The sequence below is a fragment of the Ylistrum balloti genome, unplaced genomic scaffold (assembly GCF_031769215.1).
Source record: "Ylistrum balloti isolate Yb309-2 unplaced genomic scaffold, AGI_CSIRO_Ybal_v1 Utg372168, whole genome shotgun sequence".
NCBI lineage: Eukaryota > Metazoa > Mollusca > Bivalvia > Pectinida > Pectinidae > Ylistrum > Ylistrum balloti.
Genome location: NW_026783029.1, coordinates 7,997 through 29,939, shown reverse-complemented (window position 1 = coordinate 29,939; position 21,943 = coordinate 7,997). Strand labels below are relative to the sequence as shown.

Here is a 21,943-nt window from a genome sequence, read left to right as displayed (position 1 = left end):
CATTCTATACATGAAAATTAAAAACACACAAAAATATGTTGCTTTGCAGTAGGTGTATCCGTGAACATATACATAAGTGTACAGGTGTATCAGTGTACAGGTCCAAAAATGTATAAGTGTATAAGCATATATGTCAATAAGTGTACAGGTGTATAAATATACAGGTGTATCAATGTACAGGTGTACCAGTGTACAGAAATATCAGATAAAAGTGTACAGGTGTTTATGTGTACAGGGGGTGTTCCCAGTTTGTACAGGTGTACAATTGTTTTAGAAAATGTCTGTAAAGATGTATTAGTGTAGGGGTATGTCAGTGTACAGGTGTAACAGCTACATATATGAACAGGTTAGAAGTCTACAGATGTATATATAAAAAGAAACAAAAGAATACAAGGGTATCGGTGGTTGGGTAAGTGTATACAGGTGTTTTAATGTACATTAGTATAAGTGTATGAGGTGTAAAAGTGCACAGGTGTTTTAATGTACACTAGTATAAGTGTATGAGGTGTAAAAGTGCACAGGTGTTTTAATGTACACTAGTATAAGTGTATGAGGTGTAAAAGTGCACAGGTGTTTTAATGTACACTAGTACAAGTGTATGAGGTGTAAAAGTGCACAGGTGTTTTAATGTACACTAGTATAAGTGCATGAGGTGTAAAAGTGCACAGGTGTTTTAATGCAAACTAGTATAAGTGTATGAGGTGTAAAAGTGCACAGGTGTTTTAATGTACACTAGTATAAGTGTATGAGGTGTTAAAGTGCACAGGTGTAAAAGTTTATAGGAACCTAGTTCTAACTAAGTGTAGAGGTACATGTGTAAATGGTAAATGAACAGGTGTACATAATGAAATGTTATTGGATATTTACATCTATTATTTATACCTTAAAGACATTTAAAAAGGCATCAACATCCTGGTATCTTGGGGCTCCAGAAAAAGGAAAACACAAACGCTGGTATCTGAAAACAAAACAGGTATATTTAAGGTAAAAACTTAAGTGTATACAAATCATCATCATAGGGTGTATACATATACAGAAAACAATTTGAATCTACATATATACAGTGTATACCTACATACATATGATGTCAATCTACATAAATAGTGTTTAATTACATAGTGTATATATATATATATATACCCATATAGATATGATGTATTCAAGTACATTTATATGATATTCACTCTTAAAGATATAGTGTATACCTACATAGACATAGTGTATACCTACATAGACATAGTGTATACCTACATAGATATAGTGTATACCTACATAGACATAGTGTATACCTTCATAGACATAGTGTATACCTACATAGATATAGTGTATACCTACATAGACATAGTGTATACCTACATAGACATAGTGTATATCTTCATAGATATGGTGTATACCTACATAGACATAGTGTATACCTTCATAGACATAGTGTATACCTACATAGATATGGTGTATATCTTCATAGATATAGTGTATACCTACATAGTCATAGTGTATACCTACATAGATATAGATATAGTGTATACCTACATAGATATAGTGTATACCTACATAGACATAGTGTATACCTTCATAGACATAGTGTATACCTTCATAGATATAGTGTATACCTACATAGATATAGTGTATATGTACATAGATATACTGTATACCTACATAGATATAGTGTATACCTACTTATAGTGTATATGTACATAGATATACTGTATACCTATATATATATGGTGTATACCTACCTTACATGTTGATTACATAAAATATGGCGGGCATACACCTCTTCAGAAACAAGCAGTTTGTCTTCATACTGAATATGCATCTCATGTGGCTCCCTCTGCATGTTGTCCAGGTCATTATAAAAATAAAACTTATTTTCTTCTTTCATTGTTGCCAAGTCAATCACCTGTTGTATGACAGATATTTCATGATTAGTCTATAATTATCATAATGATGAAGCTATAAATCATGATTATGAGAATGAATCACCTGGATTTTTACACAACTTGATAGCTAAGAATTGTGTAATATCATTCCCTCTGATTTACCTCCTTCCTGATCCTAGCCTCTGCCTCATCTGCTTCTGTAGGACTGCGTCCAAAGATCACCAGGTGGTGTATGTTTTCTTGGTCACGGAGTGAAAATGGCACCATGTCATTTCCATTATCTACGAACAGGACAGGCTCCTCTCGCATGTTAAACAGGAAAATCTCCTGTAAATAAAAACAAGAAGTCCATGAGCTTTCATGGTCAAACAACACTGCTCAATTCTGTTTCTCTACTTCATCCAAATTTTCAGCTCACCATCACCATGGAAATGGGAAAGAGGTGTAAAATGTGCTTTTCAGAAACAAGAACACTTGGTCAGGACCATCTCAGAATCATTTCAGGCAAGAGTGAGCTAAATACGACTGTTGGAACCTGAGATGAAATTGCTGTTCAAGAAAACTATGTGTAATTACAGTGTATATTACAAAATGGCCAGCATGGTTGATATAATTGAGCTTTTGATGAGGCAGTACAACTACATTTATTGTGTTAGAATGTATTTTTTATTAATTCAAAGAAAATGTTCGACTAAAGTATAGAGTACATAGCTTTTAGTGCTTTGGCTATGCAAATATCTGAGTACCAGAGGAGCAATTAATTTACAGCGTTATCTTATCACTTTCACAAGAATAGGACATACATTTTTATTTCTTATATATTCACTTTCAGATAATCAGGTTGTATCCATATATATCAAAACTATATTTCCTCACAGTATCTCCACTTTTTTTGATCATTCAGCCAATTATCACTTCTGGTTTTTGGACCATCAAAAAATAAAGGCATCAGTTATGGGAGGGAAGGTCAGATCTGTTCAGTCTCTGATCTTTATTCCCAAACTCCAATCTTTTTAGAGCTTTGCTCAGGCTCTGGAGAGCTACCCGCTCTTTTTACTAAATTGAAAATAATATCATGATGAGGAATAAAGACCACTCTTCTGTCAAAAAGATGTTTTGATTCAAGTTCCATATTTATGCTAAGCAGTAAACTTAGTATGAATTTTCTTCAATATTTTGAATGAGAGCTAAGATAAGTACATATTATGGATAAATGATCTAATTCTTGTAAAATTCATTCTTTATAGAACAATAAATAAACAACAATTTACTTATATATAGACATCAAAGAAATCAATGTCATAATCCTGACCAGTCAAATTTTATCCTGGAGGCAGATGGTGTCCTCCATCCTTATCAGATTTCAAATAAATGTTGTTTCCAAAGGATATTTGATATTGCATTAACTTTAAATCATTTACCTGATGATCCCAATAAATTGAGCCATTGAGCCATGAATTGGTATTAACTAGTTCTATTAGAAGTCAGTCATATCATAACTGATCCATTAAAAAAAAAAGTAAAATATAAGATGCTTGTTGAATCTATTTCACTGTTCAATTTGTGTTTCAGTCTATCTGTTCTATGTTTGATGTGTGTTTCAGTCTATCTGTTCTATATTTGATGTGTGTTTCAGTCTATCTGTTCTATATTTGATGAGTGTTTCAGTCTATCTGTTCTATATTTGATGTATGTTTCAGTCTATCTGTTCTATGTTTGATGTGTGTTTCAGTCTATATATTCTATGTTTGGTTATGTTTCACACCAGTAATTAAGACATTCTATATATGATTTGTTTCACTCTGTAAATTTTCACTACATTCAAGTTCTATATTTGGCAACATCAAATTGTCGATACATATGAATTATCACTTGGATAAATCTAGTAAAGTGTTAATAACTACAGTTACAGGTTATTTCTGTTGTATACCTCCTAATGTAACTGTAAACTGCTGGAGAGATTCATGAGTTATGGACATGTTACTTTGTATACAATGAACATATGTTGAACTATATATAACCACACCTTCACAAGATATTTTGTTTTCTGCGGCAGGAATCTATAACAATAGAAACAGACAATATTGTGATAATGATTTCTAGAAATAGCGTGTTCTTGTACTATTTTCATTTCATTGGATCACAGTTTCATGACATCCAGGATTAAATTTGTAATGCATCACAGTCCTTTTGGTAAATGGTACTGACTGACCTGTAATATCTAGACTAGACACTTCCTTAACTGACTTTGTGATGGTATGTAATTGGATTATCAAAATAAATTAGATACTGACCTAGTTACGACAATGTATAGAAATGTTTCTTCATAAGGATGTTTTATGATTTATTGTAATGACATACAATTACAAAGTCTTCTATGTATAAAAGTCAGTGATCTAATGAGATTTCTATGAGCTTGTTATCATAATCAAATAATGTCTATGACTGTAAAGTCCCGACCCCACGACGCCACCAACACAAAGCTATAAGCTTCAATGTGTTGACAGAATCCATGTTAAAGTGACCTCGAAGCGAAGCCAAATGTTAGATTGGCCTGAGCCTATACTCTACCAATATCTGTCCAGTTATAGAAGAGTGTGTATTTCAAGGGGAATCATTCTCAAATTCATTTTCAGATACACTGGAGACCAGATTGGTGAGTTTTGCCAATTATGTGTTGGTCATCGAATCCATACCGCTGCCCATCTTTCCATGTAGGTCTAGGAAACCAGAATCCTGCCTGTCCCTAATCACTAACCCATTGCGTATGAAGTATTTGGATTTGGAAGAAACACTAGTATGATTCTAACACAAACTCATATCATATCTGGCATCTGTTGCAGTTACAAAATTTATATTTCAGAAGTCTTTTCTGTATCCTACAGGCTGGTCCTCATTTACAGCAGTCATATTTATATCACAGACGCATTTTCTGTACCCTAGAGGCTGATCCTCAATTACAGAAGCCACATTTATATTTCAGAAGCTTTTTCTGTATTCTAGAGGCTGGTCTTTTGTAACAGTAGTCATATTTATATTTCAGAAGCCTTTTCTGTATTCTACAGGCTGGTCCTTTGTAGCACTAGCCATATTTATATTTCAGAAGCCTTTTCTGTATTCTAGAGGCTGGTCCTTTTTAACACTAGCCATATTTATATTTCAGAAGCCTTTTCTGTATTCTACAGTCTGGTCCTTTGTTACAGTAACCATATCTATATATTCAGAAGCCTTTTCTGTATTCTAGAGGCTGGTCCTTTGTAACACTAGCCATATTTATATTTCAGAAGTCTTTTCTGTATTCTACAGGCTGGTCCTTTGTAACACTAGCCATATTTATATTTCAGAAGCCTTTTCTGTATTCTACAGGCTGGTCCTTTGTAACACTAGCCATATTTATATATTCAGAAGCCTTTTCTGTATTCTACAGGCTGGTCCTTTGTAACACTAGCCATATTTATATTTCAGAAGCCTTTTCTGTATTCTACAGGCTGGTCCTTTGTAACTCTAGCAAGATTCATATTTCAGAAGCCTTTTCTGTATTCTACAGGCTGGTCCTTTGTAACACTAGCCATATTTATATATTCAGAAGCCTTTTCTGTATTCTAGAGGCTGGTCCTTTGTTACAGTAGCCATATCTATATATTCAGAAGCCTTTTCTGTATTGTAGAGGCTGGTCCTTTGTAACACTAGCCATACTTATATTTCAGTCCTTTGTAGCACTAGCCATATTTATATTTCAGAAGCCTTTTCTGTATTCTAGAGGCTGATCCTTAGTTACACTAGTCATATTTATATTTCAGAAGTCTTTTCTGTATTCTAGAGGCTGGTCCTTTGTTACAGTAGCCATATTTATATATTTCAGAAGCCTTTTCTGTATTCTACAGGCTGGTCTTTTGTAACAGTAGTCATATTTATATTTCAGAAGCCTTTTCTCTATTCTAGAGGCTGGTCCTTAGTTATACTAGCCATATTTATATTTCAGAAGCCTTTTCTGTATTCTAAGGCTGGTCCATTGTAACAGTAGTCATATTCATATTTTAGAAGCCTTTTCTGTATTCTAGTGGCTGGTCCTCAGTTACATTAGTCATATTTATATTTCAGAAGCCTTTTCTGTATTCTAGATGCTGGTCTTTTGTTACAGTACTGTAGTCATATTTGTAAATCTAAATAGCTTTGTTTTTCTACAATATCAGGAAAAAGCTGGCACATCAAGAACTTTTAACGTACATATTGATTTACAAAATCCTTTCTTCCAAAATATCATCTTGAAACTCTAGGTTGGCAATTTTATTGAATTTTAGGATAAAAGCTCCATTTTCTTGCATCTGTATAGTCAGTTAAAGGGTCATTGAGAAAGACTTATATAGTATAGAATGTTTTAGGAAAGTATCACAAGAGTTTGACAAAGCTAATAGAAGGAACAAATCACTAGACTCATTATTACATTGAGATTTTCCTTCCAGTCCCTTACTGACATGACCTAATTAGTTTTCAGACTAAAGTTAGGCAAAACTTCACTACAATTAACTCTGACAAATCTCTCAATGTAATTAGGGACAATTGATGAAATACATAAATAAAATCTAATTCACTCTAAATTTAGAATATCAAACATCTTAGGATTAGATATAATATGTGTTTCTACGCCGAGTTGATATTACAGCACCTCCCATAATCCACTTCCTGAGAGCTTAACTTTAGGACTTAATGGTCGGAAATAAAAGCCAACAATAACCTGCTGTAAAGTGTGTGCATAAAACCTAGTTAGGGTAACAGACTCCTACTAATGTGTTTTAGAGCTGAAGTTTAGGTTTTGCCACGTTGATTTTAATACCATTTAGCATCAGAGAGCACAGTAAAACCCTGATACGGGACACTCACCTAACGCTGAGTGCTGTCAACATCGACCAGAAGTCCAGAAAATGGGCAGATAATCAGATAAGTGTGAACTATCAGATCTAATACCAATCATCCAATTCTGCTCATAGCAATCTTACATTTGCTGCACTTCACACCTCTCACCATGGAAAAGTGTGGGTGATAAATCACTTGCTAATAGTCCACAGTACACCTAATGACCATGGGTAAAGGGACTGTGGCCAGTGAACCCAGTAATGAATGTATTCAAAAAGGGGAGATAATGTTAGTGACAACAAGACATTTCAGGGAATTACAGTCCCCCAACAAATGTAAAATATGAATGCAATATAGCTAAATATTTTCTTTATGTCAATATATAGGTCAAATATCAATATGTAGGTCAAAGACCAATATATAGGTCAAATATCAATATGTAGGTCAAAGATCAATATATAGGTCAAAGATCAATATATAGGTCAAAGATCAATATGTAGGTCAAAGTGCCATACCCCTAATATAAATCACAGTGACAAGTGGTGTAGGAGGAAGAGCCTGGACAAGATAGCAGAAGGTCAGACGAAAACATTGATAGATGGAATGGCAAATGGATGGACAGATACAAATGATACTACACAAAATATATAAAAGGATTGAACTACACATAAGTATACAAACATGTCAGCCAGTGCAGACAACACAAAGCTGGTGTAATTTAACAAATTGTGACATCATTGGAATGTTGAAATTGCAACAATGTATATTTTTATGAATACATTAATGAGCAGCCTTAACTCTCATGTGTAAAGTTGGATGGATCAAATTGGACTATGCTATAAAATACATGTATATTCATAATATGCCACAAATTCTTGATTTTCACATATTTCTCAAAATTAGCAGCTTAAAAGTAATCATCATCTTCCTCCTCCTCCTCCTACTCATCATCATGAAATGTTCAGATATACCACTCCATGACAGATATACTTGAATTATTTCAGGAAGGCTTTGTATATAAAAATGGTTTTGATATCTACAATTAAAAGTATTTCACTCAGATTATACAAATTATTGTTGATTTTTACACCTTTCAAATCCAGAACAGATTTGTCTCCTTATATCCAATATTTTATTCCTTTTCTGACTCTGGAGCTTGTGCAACTCAATAAACACCAAGCTTCAGACTTAAATTTTCCTGATCCTGTCAGAATAGTTTGTGCTAAAATATCCCAAATATCAGTTTAAATCACCTTCATAGAATGATAACCTTTGTGTCCATTAACCATTATGGATAATGACAAACTGATACAAGTATTGAGCAATCTCCTTTGTACTGAGAAATACTCACTTACACAGGTTTAAGTATTAAACCTTACATGTAACAGAGGTCATTATTTATTCCACTTCCTCCTCATTTAATGATTCAAACCCAGAACCTCTGGCTCTCTAGTTTGATACTTATACAATTGAAATAAAGAGAAGTTCTCTCTAGCCAGGCAGTACATGGTAGCTAGTGTTTTAAAATGGTTACATAGAGAAAAAAAGGCCCACAGGACTGTTTTATTCCACCTGCCTATTTCAATTTCCACTTCATAACATTTTATTCATAATTACAGTGATAATTTTACCCAAAAAAGAGGTATTTAAAAACATCAAGCTACACTGCATCTTCTGATAAAATGCCTTCATCAAGGCAGAAAAAGAAAAAAAATTAATCTTCACTCCATTTTCTACATCGTGTTTTGCCCCTTTGATAAACATAAAATTGAGTTCTCTTCACACAGGGATATCTGAAATGAAATTAGGTCAAAACAGTTTCACTGCAATAAAAGAAGATAGATAACATCTCTCTGCTCTATTGGGCCATGTCCCTCAACCCTCAGATGGGTTTCCACAACGTTCAGTTCCCTTTATCAAAGGATGTTGAGACCAAATCTGAACCAAATTCTGTCATTTCTTAGATAAAAACAAAATTTTGATGATTTGCAAAATTGGGCTCTATCCCTCAGGAAGCAAGGGCAAAGACAGACAACTAATAGAAAATTGCTTCCCTCAGCCTCAGAGGTTAGCGAACAAATTTAGTCAAAACACTTTCATCCTACTGGAGGGGTCTGATGCACTGTTTATACAAACTTCAGTTCCTTTCATCCCAAGATACATTAGACTAAATCTGGACATAATTCAAACAATTTCCTACATAAGAACAATTTAAAAGAATTTACTAAGTGTCCCCTTATGAGCTCTACCCCAAATCCCAGGGGGTCAAGAGTTCATATTGATTTCATTTCCCTCAAGATAAAGACCAACAGGAGGATGGTTCCTCAATCTAGAGTACTACTGTGTGATACAGACCAACAGGAGGATGGTTCCCCAGTCTAGAGTACTACTGTGTGATACAGACCAACAGGAGGATGGTTCCCCAGTCTAGAGTACTACTGTGTGATACAGAACAACTGGAGGATGGTTCCCCAGTCTAGAGTACTACTGTGTGATACAGACCAACAGGAGGATGGTTCCTCAGTCTAGAGTACTACTGTGTGATACAGACCAACAGGAGGATGGTTCCCCAGGATGGTTCCCCAGGAGGATGGTTCCCCAGTCTAGAGTACTACTGTGTGATACAGACCAACAGGAGGATGGTTCCCCAGTCTAGAGTACTACTGTGTGATACAGACCAACAGGAGGATGGTTCCCCAGTCTAGAGTACTACTGTGTGATACAGACCAACAGGAGGATGGTTCCCCAGTCTAGAGTACTACTGTGTGATAAAGATCAACAGGAGGATGGTTCCCCAGTCTAGAGTACTACTGTGTGATACAGACCAACAGGAGGATGGTTCCCCAGTCTAGAGTACTACTGTGTGATACAGACCAACAGGAGGATGGTTCCCCAGTCTAGAGTACTACTGTGTGATAAAGACCAACAGGAGGATGGTTCCCCAGTCTATATTACTACTGTGTGATACAGACCAACAGGAGGATGGTTCCCCAGTCTAGAGTACTACTGTGTGATATAGACCAACAGGTGGACTGATTTGCTCTTATTAGATGTTTTGCAATTACTCATTCATTCAAAGTTTTGAAAGTAAACCGTGATTTGATAAATAATCAAACGATTAGATAAGGCAGAAGTACACAATTCCCAGTTAGGTAATATAAATGAGAACAGTTTCAATTTTAGATATGTTCCATATCAACAGTAAAATCACCGTAATTTTCAGGACAATGGGAGATAATCAATCAGATCTTTGACTCAGGAAATTGGACATAATGAACGGTGTTGTTCTGATAATGTTCACCCTGTCGTTGTCAACTCTTGTCACTAAACGCCACATGCAATGATGATGAAGTATACATTTCAAATAGGAAACATCTTCCTTGAAACATTCTCAATTACAAATTCTGAGGACCTCATGCAATCATGTGATAATCCAACACTGTAATAGTAGGTCAACATTAAATACATCCAGGAAATTCCATTATGAAACACTGTAAGGAAATTCCAGCGTGAAGCTTTGATAGGAAATTCTATTCCATGCCAGGTAGCGCTTTAATAATGCTTCTGATGGAGAATACTTTCTCACTCAGCAGTTCAATTTAAAGTAACAGGATACATTCCTACCACTAATGAAATTCCCTTACAACTTCAAACAAAGTAGGCTTAGTTATCAGACAGAAAAAGATTAAAACTCACCAAATGTATTTTCTGAAGACATTATTAACCAACTTATTTATAAGTTTATCATCCAAGTTTTGTAGAGAATGAAATACATGTATTGCTGTGATTCAACAAAAACAAGAGGCCAATCAGCCTTTATGGTCAGCATAGTTCTAACATAATCATAGTTGTCTTTAGTGCACACTACTTTCTGATGGCAATATTAGTAAAGTTAGAATTAAATCTCATTGAAAAAATATCACAATATACTTTTTAAAAAAATGGATCACACATTGCTTAAACTCTAATGAACTCTCTTGAGTTGAATGAACTTTGACCTGCTTGAACTGTGAATGGAATTAAAACATAATTTTTTTTTATTTTGATAGGTATTTCCATTACTCTAAGGACAATAACTCCATCTATTACTTATCATAAATAACAATATTTCCATATAGTTCTGAAATAGTTAGGTATATATAAGCTTTATTTCATTACACTAGTCATGGATGCCACAACTAATATCATAAGCATACATGAATACAAAACAAGTCAATTCATCATCTGAACAGCTTTTCATGGTAATAGGGCACACTAACTTGAGTTTTTTTTAATATAAAGTTTATATTTCTTTCATTCTCGTTATTTCTTTTTTTTAAATTACAAAAAACCCTCAAGTGATAGAAATACCAAACACATCAGTACAAAAACCACACATGTACATTGTGTAACCTCTATACACAATGTGTAACCTCTATATACATTGTGTAACCTCTATACACAATGTGTAACCTCTATATACATTGTGTAACCTCTATATACAATGTGTAACCTCTATACACAATGTGTAACCTCTATATACATTGTGTAACCTCTATACACAATGTGTAACCTCAATATACATTGTGTAACCTCTATACACAATGTGTAACCTCTATATACATTGTGTAACATCTATACACAGTGTGTAACATCTATACACAGTGTGTAACCTCTATGTACATTGTGTAACCTCTATATACAATGTGTAACCTCTATACACAATGTGTAACCTCTATATACATTGTGTAACCTCTATACACAATGTGTAACCTCAATGTGTAACCTCTATACACAATGTGTAACCTCTATATACATTGTGTAACCTCTATACACAGTGTGTAACCTCTATACACAGTGTGTAACCTCTATGTACATTGTGTAACCTCTATATACATTGTGTAACCTCTATACACAGTGTGTAACCTCTATCTACATTGTGTAACCTCTATACATGGTGTGTAACCTCTATCTACATTGTGTAACCTCTATACACAGTGTGTAACCTCTATACACAGTTTGTAACCTCTATCTACATTGTGTAACCTCTATACATGGTGTGTAACCTGGACAGGTAATGTTACTTACTTAAAGCTTGTCTTTAGTTGAATAGTTTAGTAGTTTCTACTGGTCATGTTACTTACTTAAAGCTTGTCTTTAGCTAACTAGTTCAGGAGTTTGTACAGGTCATGCTACTTACTTAAGGCTTGTCTTTAGCTAAATAGTAAAGGAGTTTGGACAGTCCAAGTTACTTACTGTGGGCTCATCCTTGGCTAAGTAGTTCAGAAGTTTGGACAGACCACGCTCTGTTGGCTGACCACAGGCATACACAGAGTGAGGCCAGTTAGCCTTGTGTAGGTTCGGGGCACGGTATTGCTCCAAAGACATCTTTCTATCCATCTTAGCATTTACATCCCTCACCAGAAAGTACTTTCCCTGAAACACAAGTAGAAAGTGAATGTTAAGCATTGTTTTAAGGTCAGTGCTGTACAACAATCATGTGTTAATATTGTAGCTTTTCCTGACTCCAGGATCAGCTAATAACAATTTGTTGTTGCTGTAGTATTTAAAACAAATTTAATTCAGTAACATGATGTTCTTTATTATGTATTTTCAGCATTTTTTTGTAATGTGTGATGTTAACAAAACCAGAACAAGTGACCAAGATTTGAGGAAAACAAGAGGTCCACATGACCTGTATCATTTGCCTGGTTTTGTTTGTCTTAAATTGCTGTATCCAAACTAATGGGGGAGATGATTTTTAAGATTTTCCTCTATTTGCCCTATTAGACCCCATCCTCTGCCACTTGGAGGGTCAGGCCAACCATTCATACAAAGGTCCCCTAAGGATGCTTCAAGCCAAATTCTATCAAAATCCTATTATTTCTACAAACAAAAAAGCTTTCAGAAAAATTTGTAAATTTCCTCTTTTGGACCCTGTCTCTCAGACCCCAGGGGCCCAAGACTTTCTAATCATACAATATCAGTTAATTTTACCCAAGTATGCTTGCAACAACCAAAATAGTTTTCATCTAAATTGAAAAAGAAGATTTTAAATCTATTTCTCTACATATTCTACTGAGCCCCATATAGTTTGAACCCAATGATAAAGTCCCTTCACTCACAGATGCTTCAAACCAAACCAAAATCCTGTGATTCTTGCAAGATTTTAATTTGCTAAATTTTCCATAATGGACCACATGCATCCCTCAGTCCCAATATGGTTTTTATATTTGGCCATATCTTTCAGGCTCCAGGTAAGTAAGACCTGCTGTTTACACAAAATTAAGTCGCTTTACCAAAGGATACTTCAGACTAGATTTCAGCAAAATTCTGTCATTCCTGCAGGAAAAGGATTTAAAAATTGTTGAATTTCCCCTATTACAATGTTGATATCCTTGTGTTACCCTCAAATCACTGGAGTGCCACACACACAGAGATGATTGAGATCCACAATGTTCAAAAGATATTTACATAAAACTAACTACTTTACAAATGTGGACAAACAAACCACTTTGCACAGTTTACATTAAAAGTTTTACACTTGGGTGAAAAACAGCCACATGAACAGTTTTTAAAAATCCTTTATGCTATCAACATACACTGCAATTCCAATTAATAGAATCTCTTTTAAAAAATCATACCAAGAGAATTTTTTCAATATTGTTAAGTTACAAGATGACAATCTATCTGCTAATTAGTAAGAATGGTACCCATTAACAGGACATAGCCGTTTTGATAAGCTAATAAAGGAAGGAAAATTTATCATGATAGACAACAGTCATCATGCTGACTCTAGCCATATCTACTGCTCAACTGTAACCATGGAAACAGAAAACCTATTTGTGTATTTTTCATTTCCTTAATTGTTTTGTCCCTTTCTGAAATTGGATTCTTGTCAAAAATTTTCGATGTCTCTCCCTGGATTCATCAACTCAGTTTATGAGAATTTCACTAATGCTATTACTATCTCTTTGCCATATTTCAGCAAAGGAATGTGCAAATTGTTTTTGCGGGGATTTTTTGTCAAGAACAGGATAGTTCCCTGATGGCGATAACAATATAATAGTATATTCTTGGAGAATGGTGTTTGTCTCTACCAAAGACACTGATGTGGCAAGTAAATCTGCTTAATTTGATATTACAATAATTACAAGAGACACAGCAGGATTTTGGTGCCACTATATGAGGACATGGAAATTAATCACAAAAGGATCCTATAATTATCCTGAGGAACTTATCTTTATGATGTTAATTGTGTTGTAAATGAATGTTTCACAGGAAGGAAATGTAGAACAATATAATGATACTTCATCACTCAGTTACACACTGTTGTACAAAAATAATTAAATCAAATGTGATCTCGCACATAAATGTGACCTTCTGCAATAATACCCTGACATGTACCAAAAGGTTACGAATGGCATCATGCATCTTGGGGATGTTAAAAAACTTACGCAGTCAAAAACAACAGGACTGAGAGCAACACATTCAGGATTTGATAGGCATATGCCAATATACTTCAGTAAATATACTGGCAGAAAAAAGAAATGCAAGTACGGGGTTTGTAATATAACCTTCAGAAACGTGGATGAAATTTAATTAAATTTGACACTGAGCTACCTCCATGAATTGTGAAAGTGTTCTTCAGTTAAAATTCTGACTGTGACCCCGCTTGACACTGCATACTTTCGGCAGATTTTTCAAGAAAGCAATTTCTTGGAGGTGCACGTTATTCACCAATGAGTCTTGCTTCACACTTTACAGGTCAGATGGACGACAATGTGTCTGTCAATATTGTGGTGACCAATATTCTGACGCTTGCATAATGGAAAGCAGCAGATTCGAGAAGTGTCTGTTATGGTATGGGCAGGAATATCTCAAGGCATGAAAATACCTCTCATGCTTATCCTTGGCAATATTACCGCAGTAACATATAGGGATCAGGTCTTGAGACCACACCTCCTTCCTCTTATACATCAACATAACCTTACGTTGCATCAGGACAATGCGAGGTCCCATGTTGCTAGGCTTTGTCATGACATTCTGGCTCAAAACAACATATTAAGAAAGCATGTCAAACATCGCTCAACTCATATTGGCCCTTATTCAGGAGTGAAATAATATCCCTCTATTGACAATAAACACTTTGATGGGGGTAACTGTTAAGGAGAGTAACAGCAGTAACTAAAACCAGGGGTGGGCACACAGGCTACTGATTTGGATCAGGAATTGGCGTAGGGTATCCTTGTTTTAACGCCATCTGTCATAGGACAACAAAAATCATCAAAATGTCAACACTAACAGTTGCTGTCTCCCATACATAGACCTAGTTACTCACATTAACAGGGAACTATGTTACTAACTGTTGTTGTCTCCATACATAGACCTAGTTACTCACATTAACAGGAAACAATGTTACTAAGTGTTGTTGCCTCCCTTACATAGACCTAGCTTCTCCCATTAACAGGGAACAATGTTACTAACAGTTGTTATCTCCCATACATAGACCTAGCTACTCACATTAACAGGGAACAATGTTACTAAGTGTTGTTGCCTCCCATACATAGACCTAGCTACTCACATTAACAGGGAACACTGTTACTAACTGTTGTTGCCTCCCATACACAAATCTAGTTACTCACATTAACAGGGAACAATGTTACTAACTGTTGTCTCCCATACATAGACTTAGTTACTCACATTAACAGGGAACAATGTTACTAACTCTTGTTGCCTCCCATACACAGACCTATTTACTCACATCAACAGGGAACAATGTTACTGACTGTTGTCTCCCATACATAGACTTAGTTACTCAAACTAACAGGGAACAATGTTACTAACTGTTGTCTACCATATATAGACTTAGTTACACACATTAACAGGGAACAATGTCACTAACTGTTGTTGCCTCCCATACATAGGCCTAGTTTCTCACAATAACAGGGAACAATGTTACTAACTGTTGTTGCCTCCCATACATAGACTTAGTTACTCACATTAACAGGGAACAATGTTACTAACTGTTGTTGCCTCCCATACATAGACCTAATTGAAAATGTAGATTTGTTAGGTTTCATCCATGTTAATTTTCTTTCTTTCTGATTACTGCACTACACAATTTCCTTGAAGACATAGAAGACAGCAATTTTCTTAAAAGACTGCACTTGTAAACTACCTGTGAACCACTTCAGGCCTTCAACCATATAATTAATGTAATGATTCCCCTGATATTTTTAGGCAAAGCACTGGGACATTTTGAAGTGTGAGATCCTTTTTTTCCCCTAAATTCAATATTCTGTGATTTATGTGGTAGTAACAGAACAATCGACACAATCTCTTTTATATTTTCAAATATGAGTGCACAGTTTATCAGCTATATTACTGAAATGAATATTTGAGAAATATGACTGATTTTTTTTTTCAAATTCAAAATCTTTTATTTACAAGAGACCCAAAGGGATTGTGTCACCTACAACCAAACATCACGATTCAGGGCAATATGGATCATTATAAGATAAATTGATTGTAGGTTTTAACAATTTTGACTCCTGTGACCTGTGTTGAGCTTCATCCCAGAAATCTACCAGCCAAATAATTTGCTTAATAAGAAAGAGTTGTTTGAAGGTTTTCAGAAATTGACCCATGTGACCTTGAATATGGGTCACACCCACTCCTCCTCCCGAAGCTTGTTTCTCCTGCTCACTCCTCCTGTCAATCCTAGTGAAAGTGACAGTCTCTATTAAACAGGATCTGATGCTATCTAATCCAATTCACTGGTTAAAAGTCCAACACTACTGCTAAAGTGTCATCAGCTATTACTAGGGGCAAAGTCAGGTTTTGTAATTATCACTTTTAGTTATTTTTGCATCTCCAGCATGTATTTTTATATACCTTGCCTGACTCGATCCTAAGAGCCTTTCAGTAATCAAATGAGCTGTGACAAAAATGACATTCTTGATTGCATCGTCATACCTCAAGTATTAAACACTTGTCTCTCTTAATTGGATCAGACATGTCCTGCACATGTCCTCACTTACCACTGTCTGTACAATAATTAGCAACCACGTCCAGAATCAACTATCATTACGTATCATAACCAGATCTGTCAAAAATTTACCACATGTGGACAAAAGACTCATCAGACACTGATTCTGCAAGTCTGGGAGATAACTCACACCACATTTAACAAAATACCACATTTAACGAAACACAATAAAAGGACAAAATTCTGTGATTTTCAAAATAGAAAACAAATACAATCAGACATACCTCAGATGGAATAAAAATTAACTGAGTGGGTGTGCAAACTGGAAAATGTTTATAAAACATGTCAGTGTGACTAAACAAGCACATCTTTCTATTGAATAGTTTTCAAGATCTGATCCCTGACATACTCATCAATTGCCAAGTTGTTGCCATGACAATCATTCCGACACTAGCCCAAATATGGCGGCAACCTTTCCTGTTGAGGCAGATGATTGACCTCAACATTGGAGAAATTTATGATAATTAAGACTTGCTCAAATGTGTTATTGAAATGTGAAGTGGAGAGTTTCATAATGGTGATCATTGTCACATACTATTCCAATTCACTTTTCTTCGCCTAACGTGAGTTTGTTGGTAATGTCAGAATGTCAATAAAAATAACGGGTGATATTTTCAATCCAGGCATCAAGGCTCAGTTGTAATATCAAAGCTAAATAAAATCATATATTACAGGGTATTGTCTCCTATCTTTACTGCATTACCCTATACAAAAAATCCCAATCTGCATTTGAAAGAAGTGTACTGACAACTTCGAATGAATCTGCTGTCACTTGTCATAGCCTCTCCATCATGTCCCGTGTTTTATTGATCTACTTCAGTGAACAAATACCTTTACCATTCAGAGATAGACATGGCAAATTTTGGGTATGTACACTTGGAATCAATAACACAACAATTTAGGCAGATAATTCATGCAAAGAGACATTTCAAGCATTTTCATATGCCAGGACCTACATCCTGAACTGAATTGATATAACTTGACTTGAAAGTGGGAGGAGCTTCTATCATGTCATCAACGGCTGAAAGGAGCGTTTTCATTGGCATTAATTATAAAACTTGATACAATTTCAAAGAAAAATTAACTGTCAGGAATTCGCCAACAAAATCTTGAAAGAATTTCAACAAAGGAACAAAACTTCAGTTCACCTCTCCATCTTGACTTAAAAATTTCAATAAACCATCTAATACTGATCACTACTGATCAATACCAATAAACCATCTAATACTGATCACTACTGATCAATACCAATAAACCATCTAATACTGATCACTACAATATCAATTTAGTCTCCTCTCATTCATTGTAATATAAACCTTTCATGTTTTGTTTTTAATCTATTATACTGATCAGCAGGTATTCACACAAAACATCAAACTATAATTAAACTATTGTTTGGTAATATTGTTTATGACCACATTTTACACACCATGAGAGAATATTGTGTACACTGTACTTCTGTTACATTCCATGACCACATATCTGTTGTACAAATGGAACCAGATTAAGTGGTTATAAATCTATAGACTAAGACCAAATCAGCTGACAATAAATCTCAATTATCTGTTATAAAGATGATTTGTAATACCACTGGTCATAAGGCATACACTTCTGAGATTTACCAGAACCAACAATAATGGGTAGAGAACATTTCCAATAACTGGAAAATGATGGTCCTCTGTAGTCCTATGGAAACAGTTATCTTGTGTGTGTGATAAACCCTAAGGACCATTGTCCTAGATAAACTGTATAGGAACAGAGGTAATTTATTAATTAAGCTACTTGATAAGCTCTATAGGGACAAATGTCCTTTGCAAAATAAGCTCTGTAGGGAAAATTGTCCTCTAATAAATTAGCTATATAGGAACAGGTGTCCTCTGTTATATTAGCGATATAGGGACAGTTGTCCTCTGTTAGATAAACTCTATGGGGAGAATTGTCCTCTGTTATATAAGCTCTATGGGGACAGTTATCCTCTGTTAGACAAGCTCTATGGGGAGAGTCATCCTCTGTTAGATAAGCTCTATGGGGAGAGTCATCCTCTGTTATATTAGCTCTATGGGGAGAGTCATCCTCTGTTAGACAAGCTCTATGGGGAGAGATGTCCTCTGTAAGATAAGCTCTATGGGGAGAGGTGTCCTCTGTTATATTAGCTCTATGGGGAGAGTCATCCTCTGTTATATTAGCTCTATGGGGACAGTAATCCTCTGTTAGACAAGCTCTATGGGGAGAGTCATCCTCTGTTATATTAGCTCTATGGGGAGAGTCATCCTCTGTTATATTAGCTCTATGGGGAGAGTTGTCCTCTGTTATATTAGCTCTATGGGGACAGTAATCCTCTGTTAGACAAGCTCTATGGGGACAGTAATCCTCTGTTAGACAAGCTCTATGGGGAGAGGTGTCCTCTGTTATATAAGCTCTATGGGGACAGTAATCCTCTGTTAGACAAGCTCTATGGGGAGAGGTGTCCTCTGTTAGATAAGCTCTATGGGGAGAGGTGTCCTCTGTTAGACAAGCTCTATGGGGAGAGGTGTCCTCAGTTATATAAGCTCTATGGGGAGAGTTGTCCTCTGTTATATTAGCTCTATGGGGAGAGTTGTCCTCTGTTATATTAGCTCTATGGGGAGAGTTGTCCTCTGTTAGACAAGCTCTATGGGGACAGTAATCCTCTGTTAGACAAGCTCTATGGGGAGAGGTGTCCTCTGTTATATAAGCTCTATGGGGACAGTAATCCTCTGTTAGACAAGCTCTATGGGGAGAGGTGTCCTCTGTTAGATAAGCTCTATGGGGAGAGGTGTCCTCTGTTAGACAAGCTCTATGGGGAGAGTTGTCCTCTGTTATATTAGCTCTATGGGGAGAGTTGTCCTCTGTCAAATAACCTCCAATGGGACAGTTGTCCTCTGTCAGGTAATCTCTACTTTAAGAGTTGTCCTCTCTTAGATAAGCTCTTTAGGGACAGTTTACCTTTGTTATATAAGCTCTTTTGGGACAGTTGTCCTCTATCAAATAACCTCCATTGGGACAGTTGTTCTTTGTTATATAAGCTCTATCAGGACGGGACGCTGTTATATAAGCTCTATGGGGATGGGACGCTGTTATATAAGCTCTATGGGGACGGGACTTTGTTATTTAAGCTCTAAGGGGACAGTTGTCCTTTGTTTTAGATAAGTTCTATAGGTATAGTAGACCTCTGTTAGATAAAGCTACCGGGGACAATTGTCCTTTGTTAGATAAGTTCTATAGGTATAGTAGACCTCGGCTAGATAAAGCTACCGGGGACAATTGTCCTTTGTTAGATAAGTTCTATGGGTACCATTGACAAAAGTCAAACTGGATTCATCAGATTCATAAAATCAGACTGTATTTTATTGCCTTCAACATGGAAAAGCATGAAATTCGCAAACAAAACGGATGCTATTTACAACAGATTTATTGCTGCATGCACTTTTACTATGAGCTGTGAATCTTCAACAGGCAATATTAGCCTGATCATACAGAATCTGTTGCCACATACCCACTTCTATACTGAGACTAAGCACTATATATCTCAGAACAAGTAGTTGGTTTTTATTCTAAAACAAATCCACAACATGTACTTTTTAGATTGTTCATCTGCTAAAATGCCTGGAGATCCATAGTGCTGTTGTGATACAATCATTAACAAGCTTTAAGAAGCTGAAGCTGTAATCAATACTTTATCTCATACAAAAAGTAGTACATTCTTGTTTAGGGAAATTATTCATAACAAATGTGACATCACAGATGTATACAGTGTCAGGTGACATCACAGATGTATACAGTGTCATTTGTATAAACAAAGTGTTCACATACATCTAATGTTTAGGGAAATTATTCATAACAAATGTGACATCACAGATGTATACAGTGTAAGGTGACATCACAGATGTATACAGTGTCAGGTGACATCACAGATGTATACAATGTAAAGTGACATCACAGATGTATATAGTGTCAGGTGACATCACAGATGTATACAGTTTCAGGTGACATCAAAGATGTATACAGTGTAAGGTGACATCACAGATGTATACAGTGTAAGGTGACATCACAGATGTATACAGTGTAAGCTGACATCACAGATGTATATAGTGTCAGGTGACATCACAGATGTATACAGTGTCAGGTGACATCAAAGATGTATACAGTGTAAGGTGACATCACAGATGTATACAGTGAAAGGTGACATTACAGATGTATACAGTGTAAGGTGACATCACAGATGTATACAGTGTCAGGTGACATCACAGATGTATACAATGTAAAGTGACATCACAGATGTATATAGTGTCAGGTGACATCACAGATGTATACAGTGTCAGGTGACATCAAAGATGTATACAGTGTAAGGTGACATCACAGATGTATACAGTGTAAGGTGACATCACAGATGTATACAGTGTAAGCTGACATCACAGATGCATATAGTGTCAGGTGACATCACAGATGTATACAGTGTCAGGTGACATCAAAGATGTATACAGTGTAAGGTGACATCACAGATGTATACAGTGTAAGGTGACATTACAGATGTATACAGTGTAAGGTGACATCACAGATGTATACAGTGTAAGGTGACATCACAGATGTATAGAGTGTAAGGTGACATCCCAAATGTATATTCATAATTTATTAAATAAAAAATAATATTTGTGATCAATTTTAACAATTGAAAATCTAGTTGTACAAACACAGATCAATCTATAAGTGTTTGCCTTAAGTGCACAGATGATGAAACCCCACCTTTTATTATATGATCAGGGAATTGAATCATGTTCCTCTATGTGAAAGTGCATTACCACAGGACCACCTGATCATCTTTATCTACTTAAGGAAAACACTATTATGTTTTCGTATTCAGAAATAATTCCTGTTACCCTGATATGCCTACTGAATCTCACCCACATTGTAGTTCTTTATAGTGCAACTTTATAATTGGAATTAAAGACATTCCACTTTTATCATCACTGCAGTCACACAACCTGCTGTTCTAGAATGAACAACACATGTTTTTTAATTTTTTTTTTCAAATACTAAGATGATGATTTTCCAAACAGATTCACCTTTCGTTTTTCATGGTTTCTACAATGCATATAATACTGTTCAATACATTCCCCTGCATAGAAGATTTCCTATATCGTTATTTTGTATTTTCCAGTTG

At 35.6% G+C, this 21,943-nt stretch overlaps 1 protein-coding gene across 1 annotated transcript in view; it reads right to left on the bottom strand.

The window, feature by feature from the left end:
• LOC132564317 (paladin-like) overlaps positions 1 to 14,735 on the bottom strand; it is a 35,704-nt gene extending 20,969 nt beyond the window's left edge. Inside the window, exons 1-5 of the mRNA XM_060228985.1 lie at positions 14,611 to 14,735; positions 11,970 to 12,198; positions 2,043 to 2,207; positions 1,737 to 1,900; positions 883 to 958 (exon numbers count right to left, since the gene is read on the bottom strand). Coding sequence (XP_060084968.1) covers positions 883 to 958; positions 1,737 to 1,900; positions 2,043 to 2,207; positions 11,970 to 12,198; positions 14,611 to 14,735 — 759 coding nt within the window. The remainder of the gene's footprint in view (positions 1 to 882; positions 959 to 1,736; positions 1,901 to 2,042; positions 2,208 to 11,969; positions 12,199 to 14,610) is intronic.
• Positions 14,736 to 21,943: the final 7,208 nt, after the last annotated feature.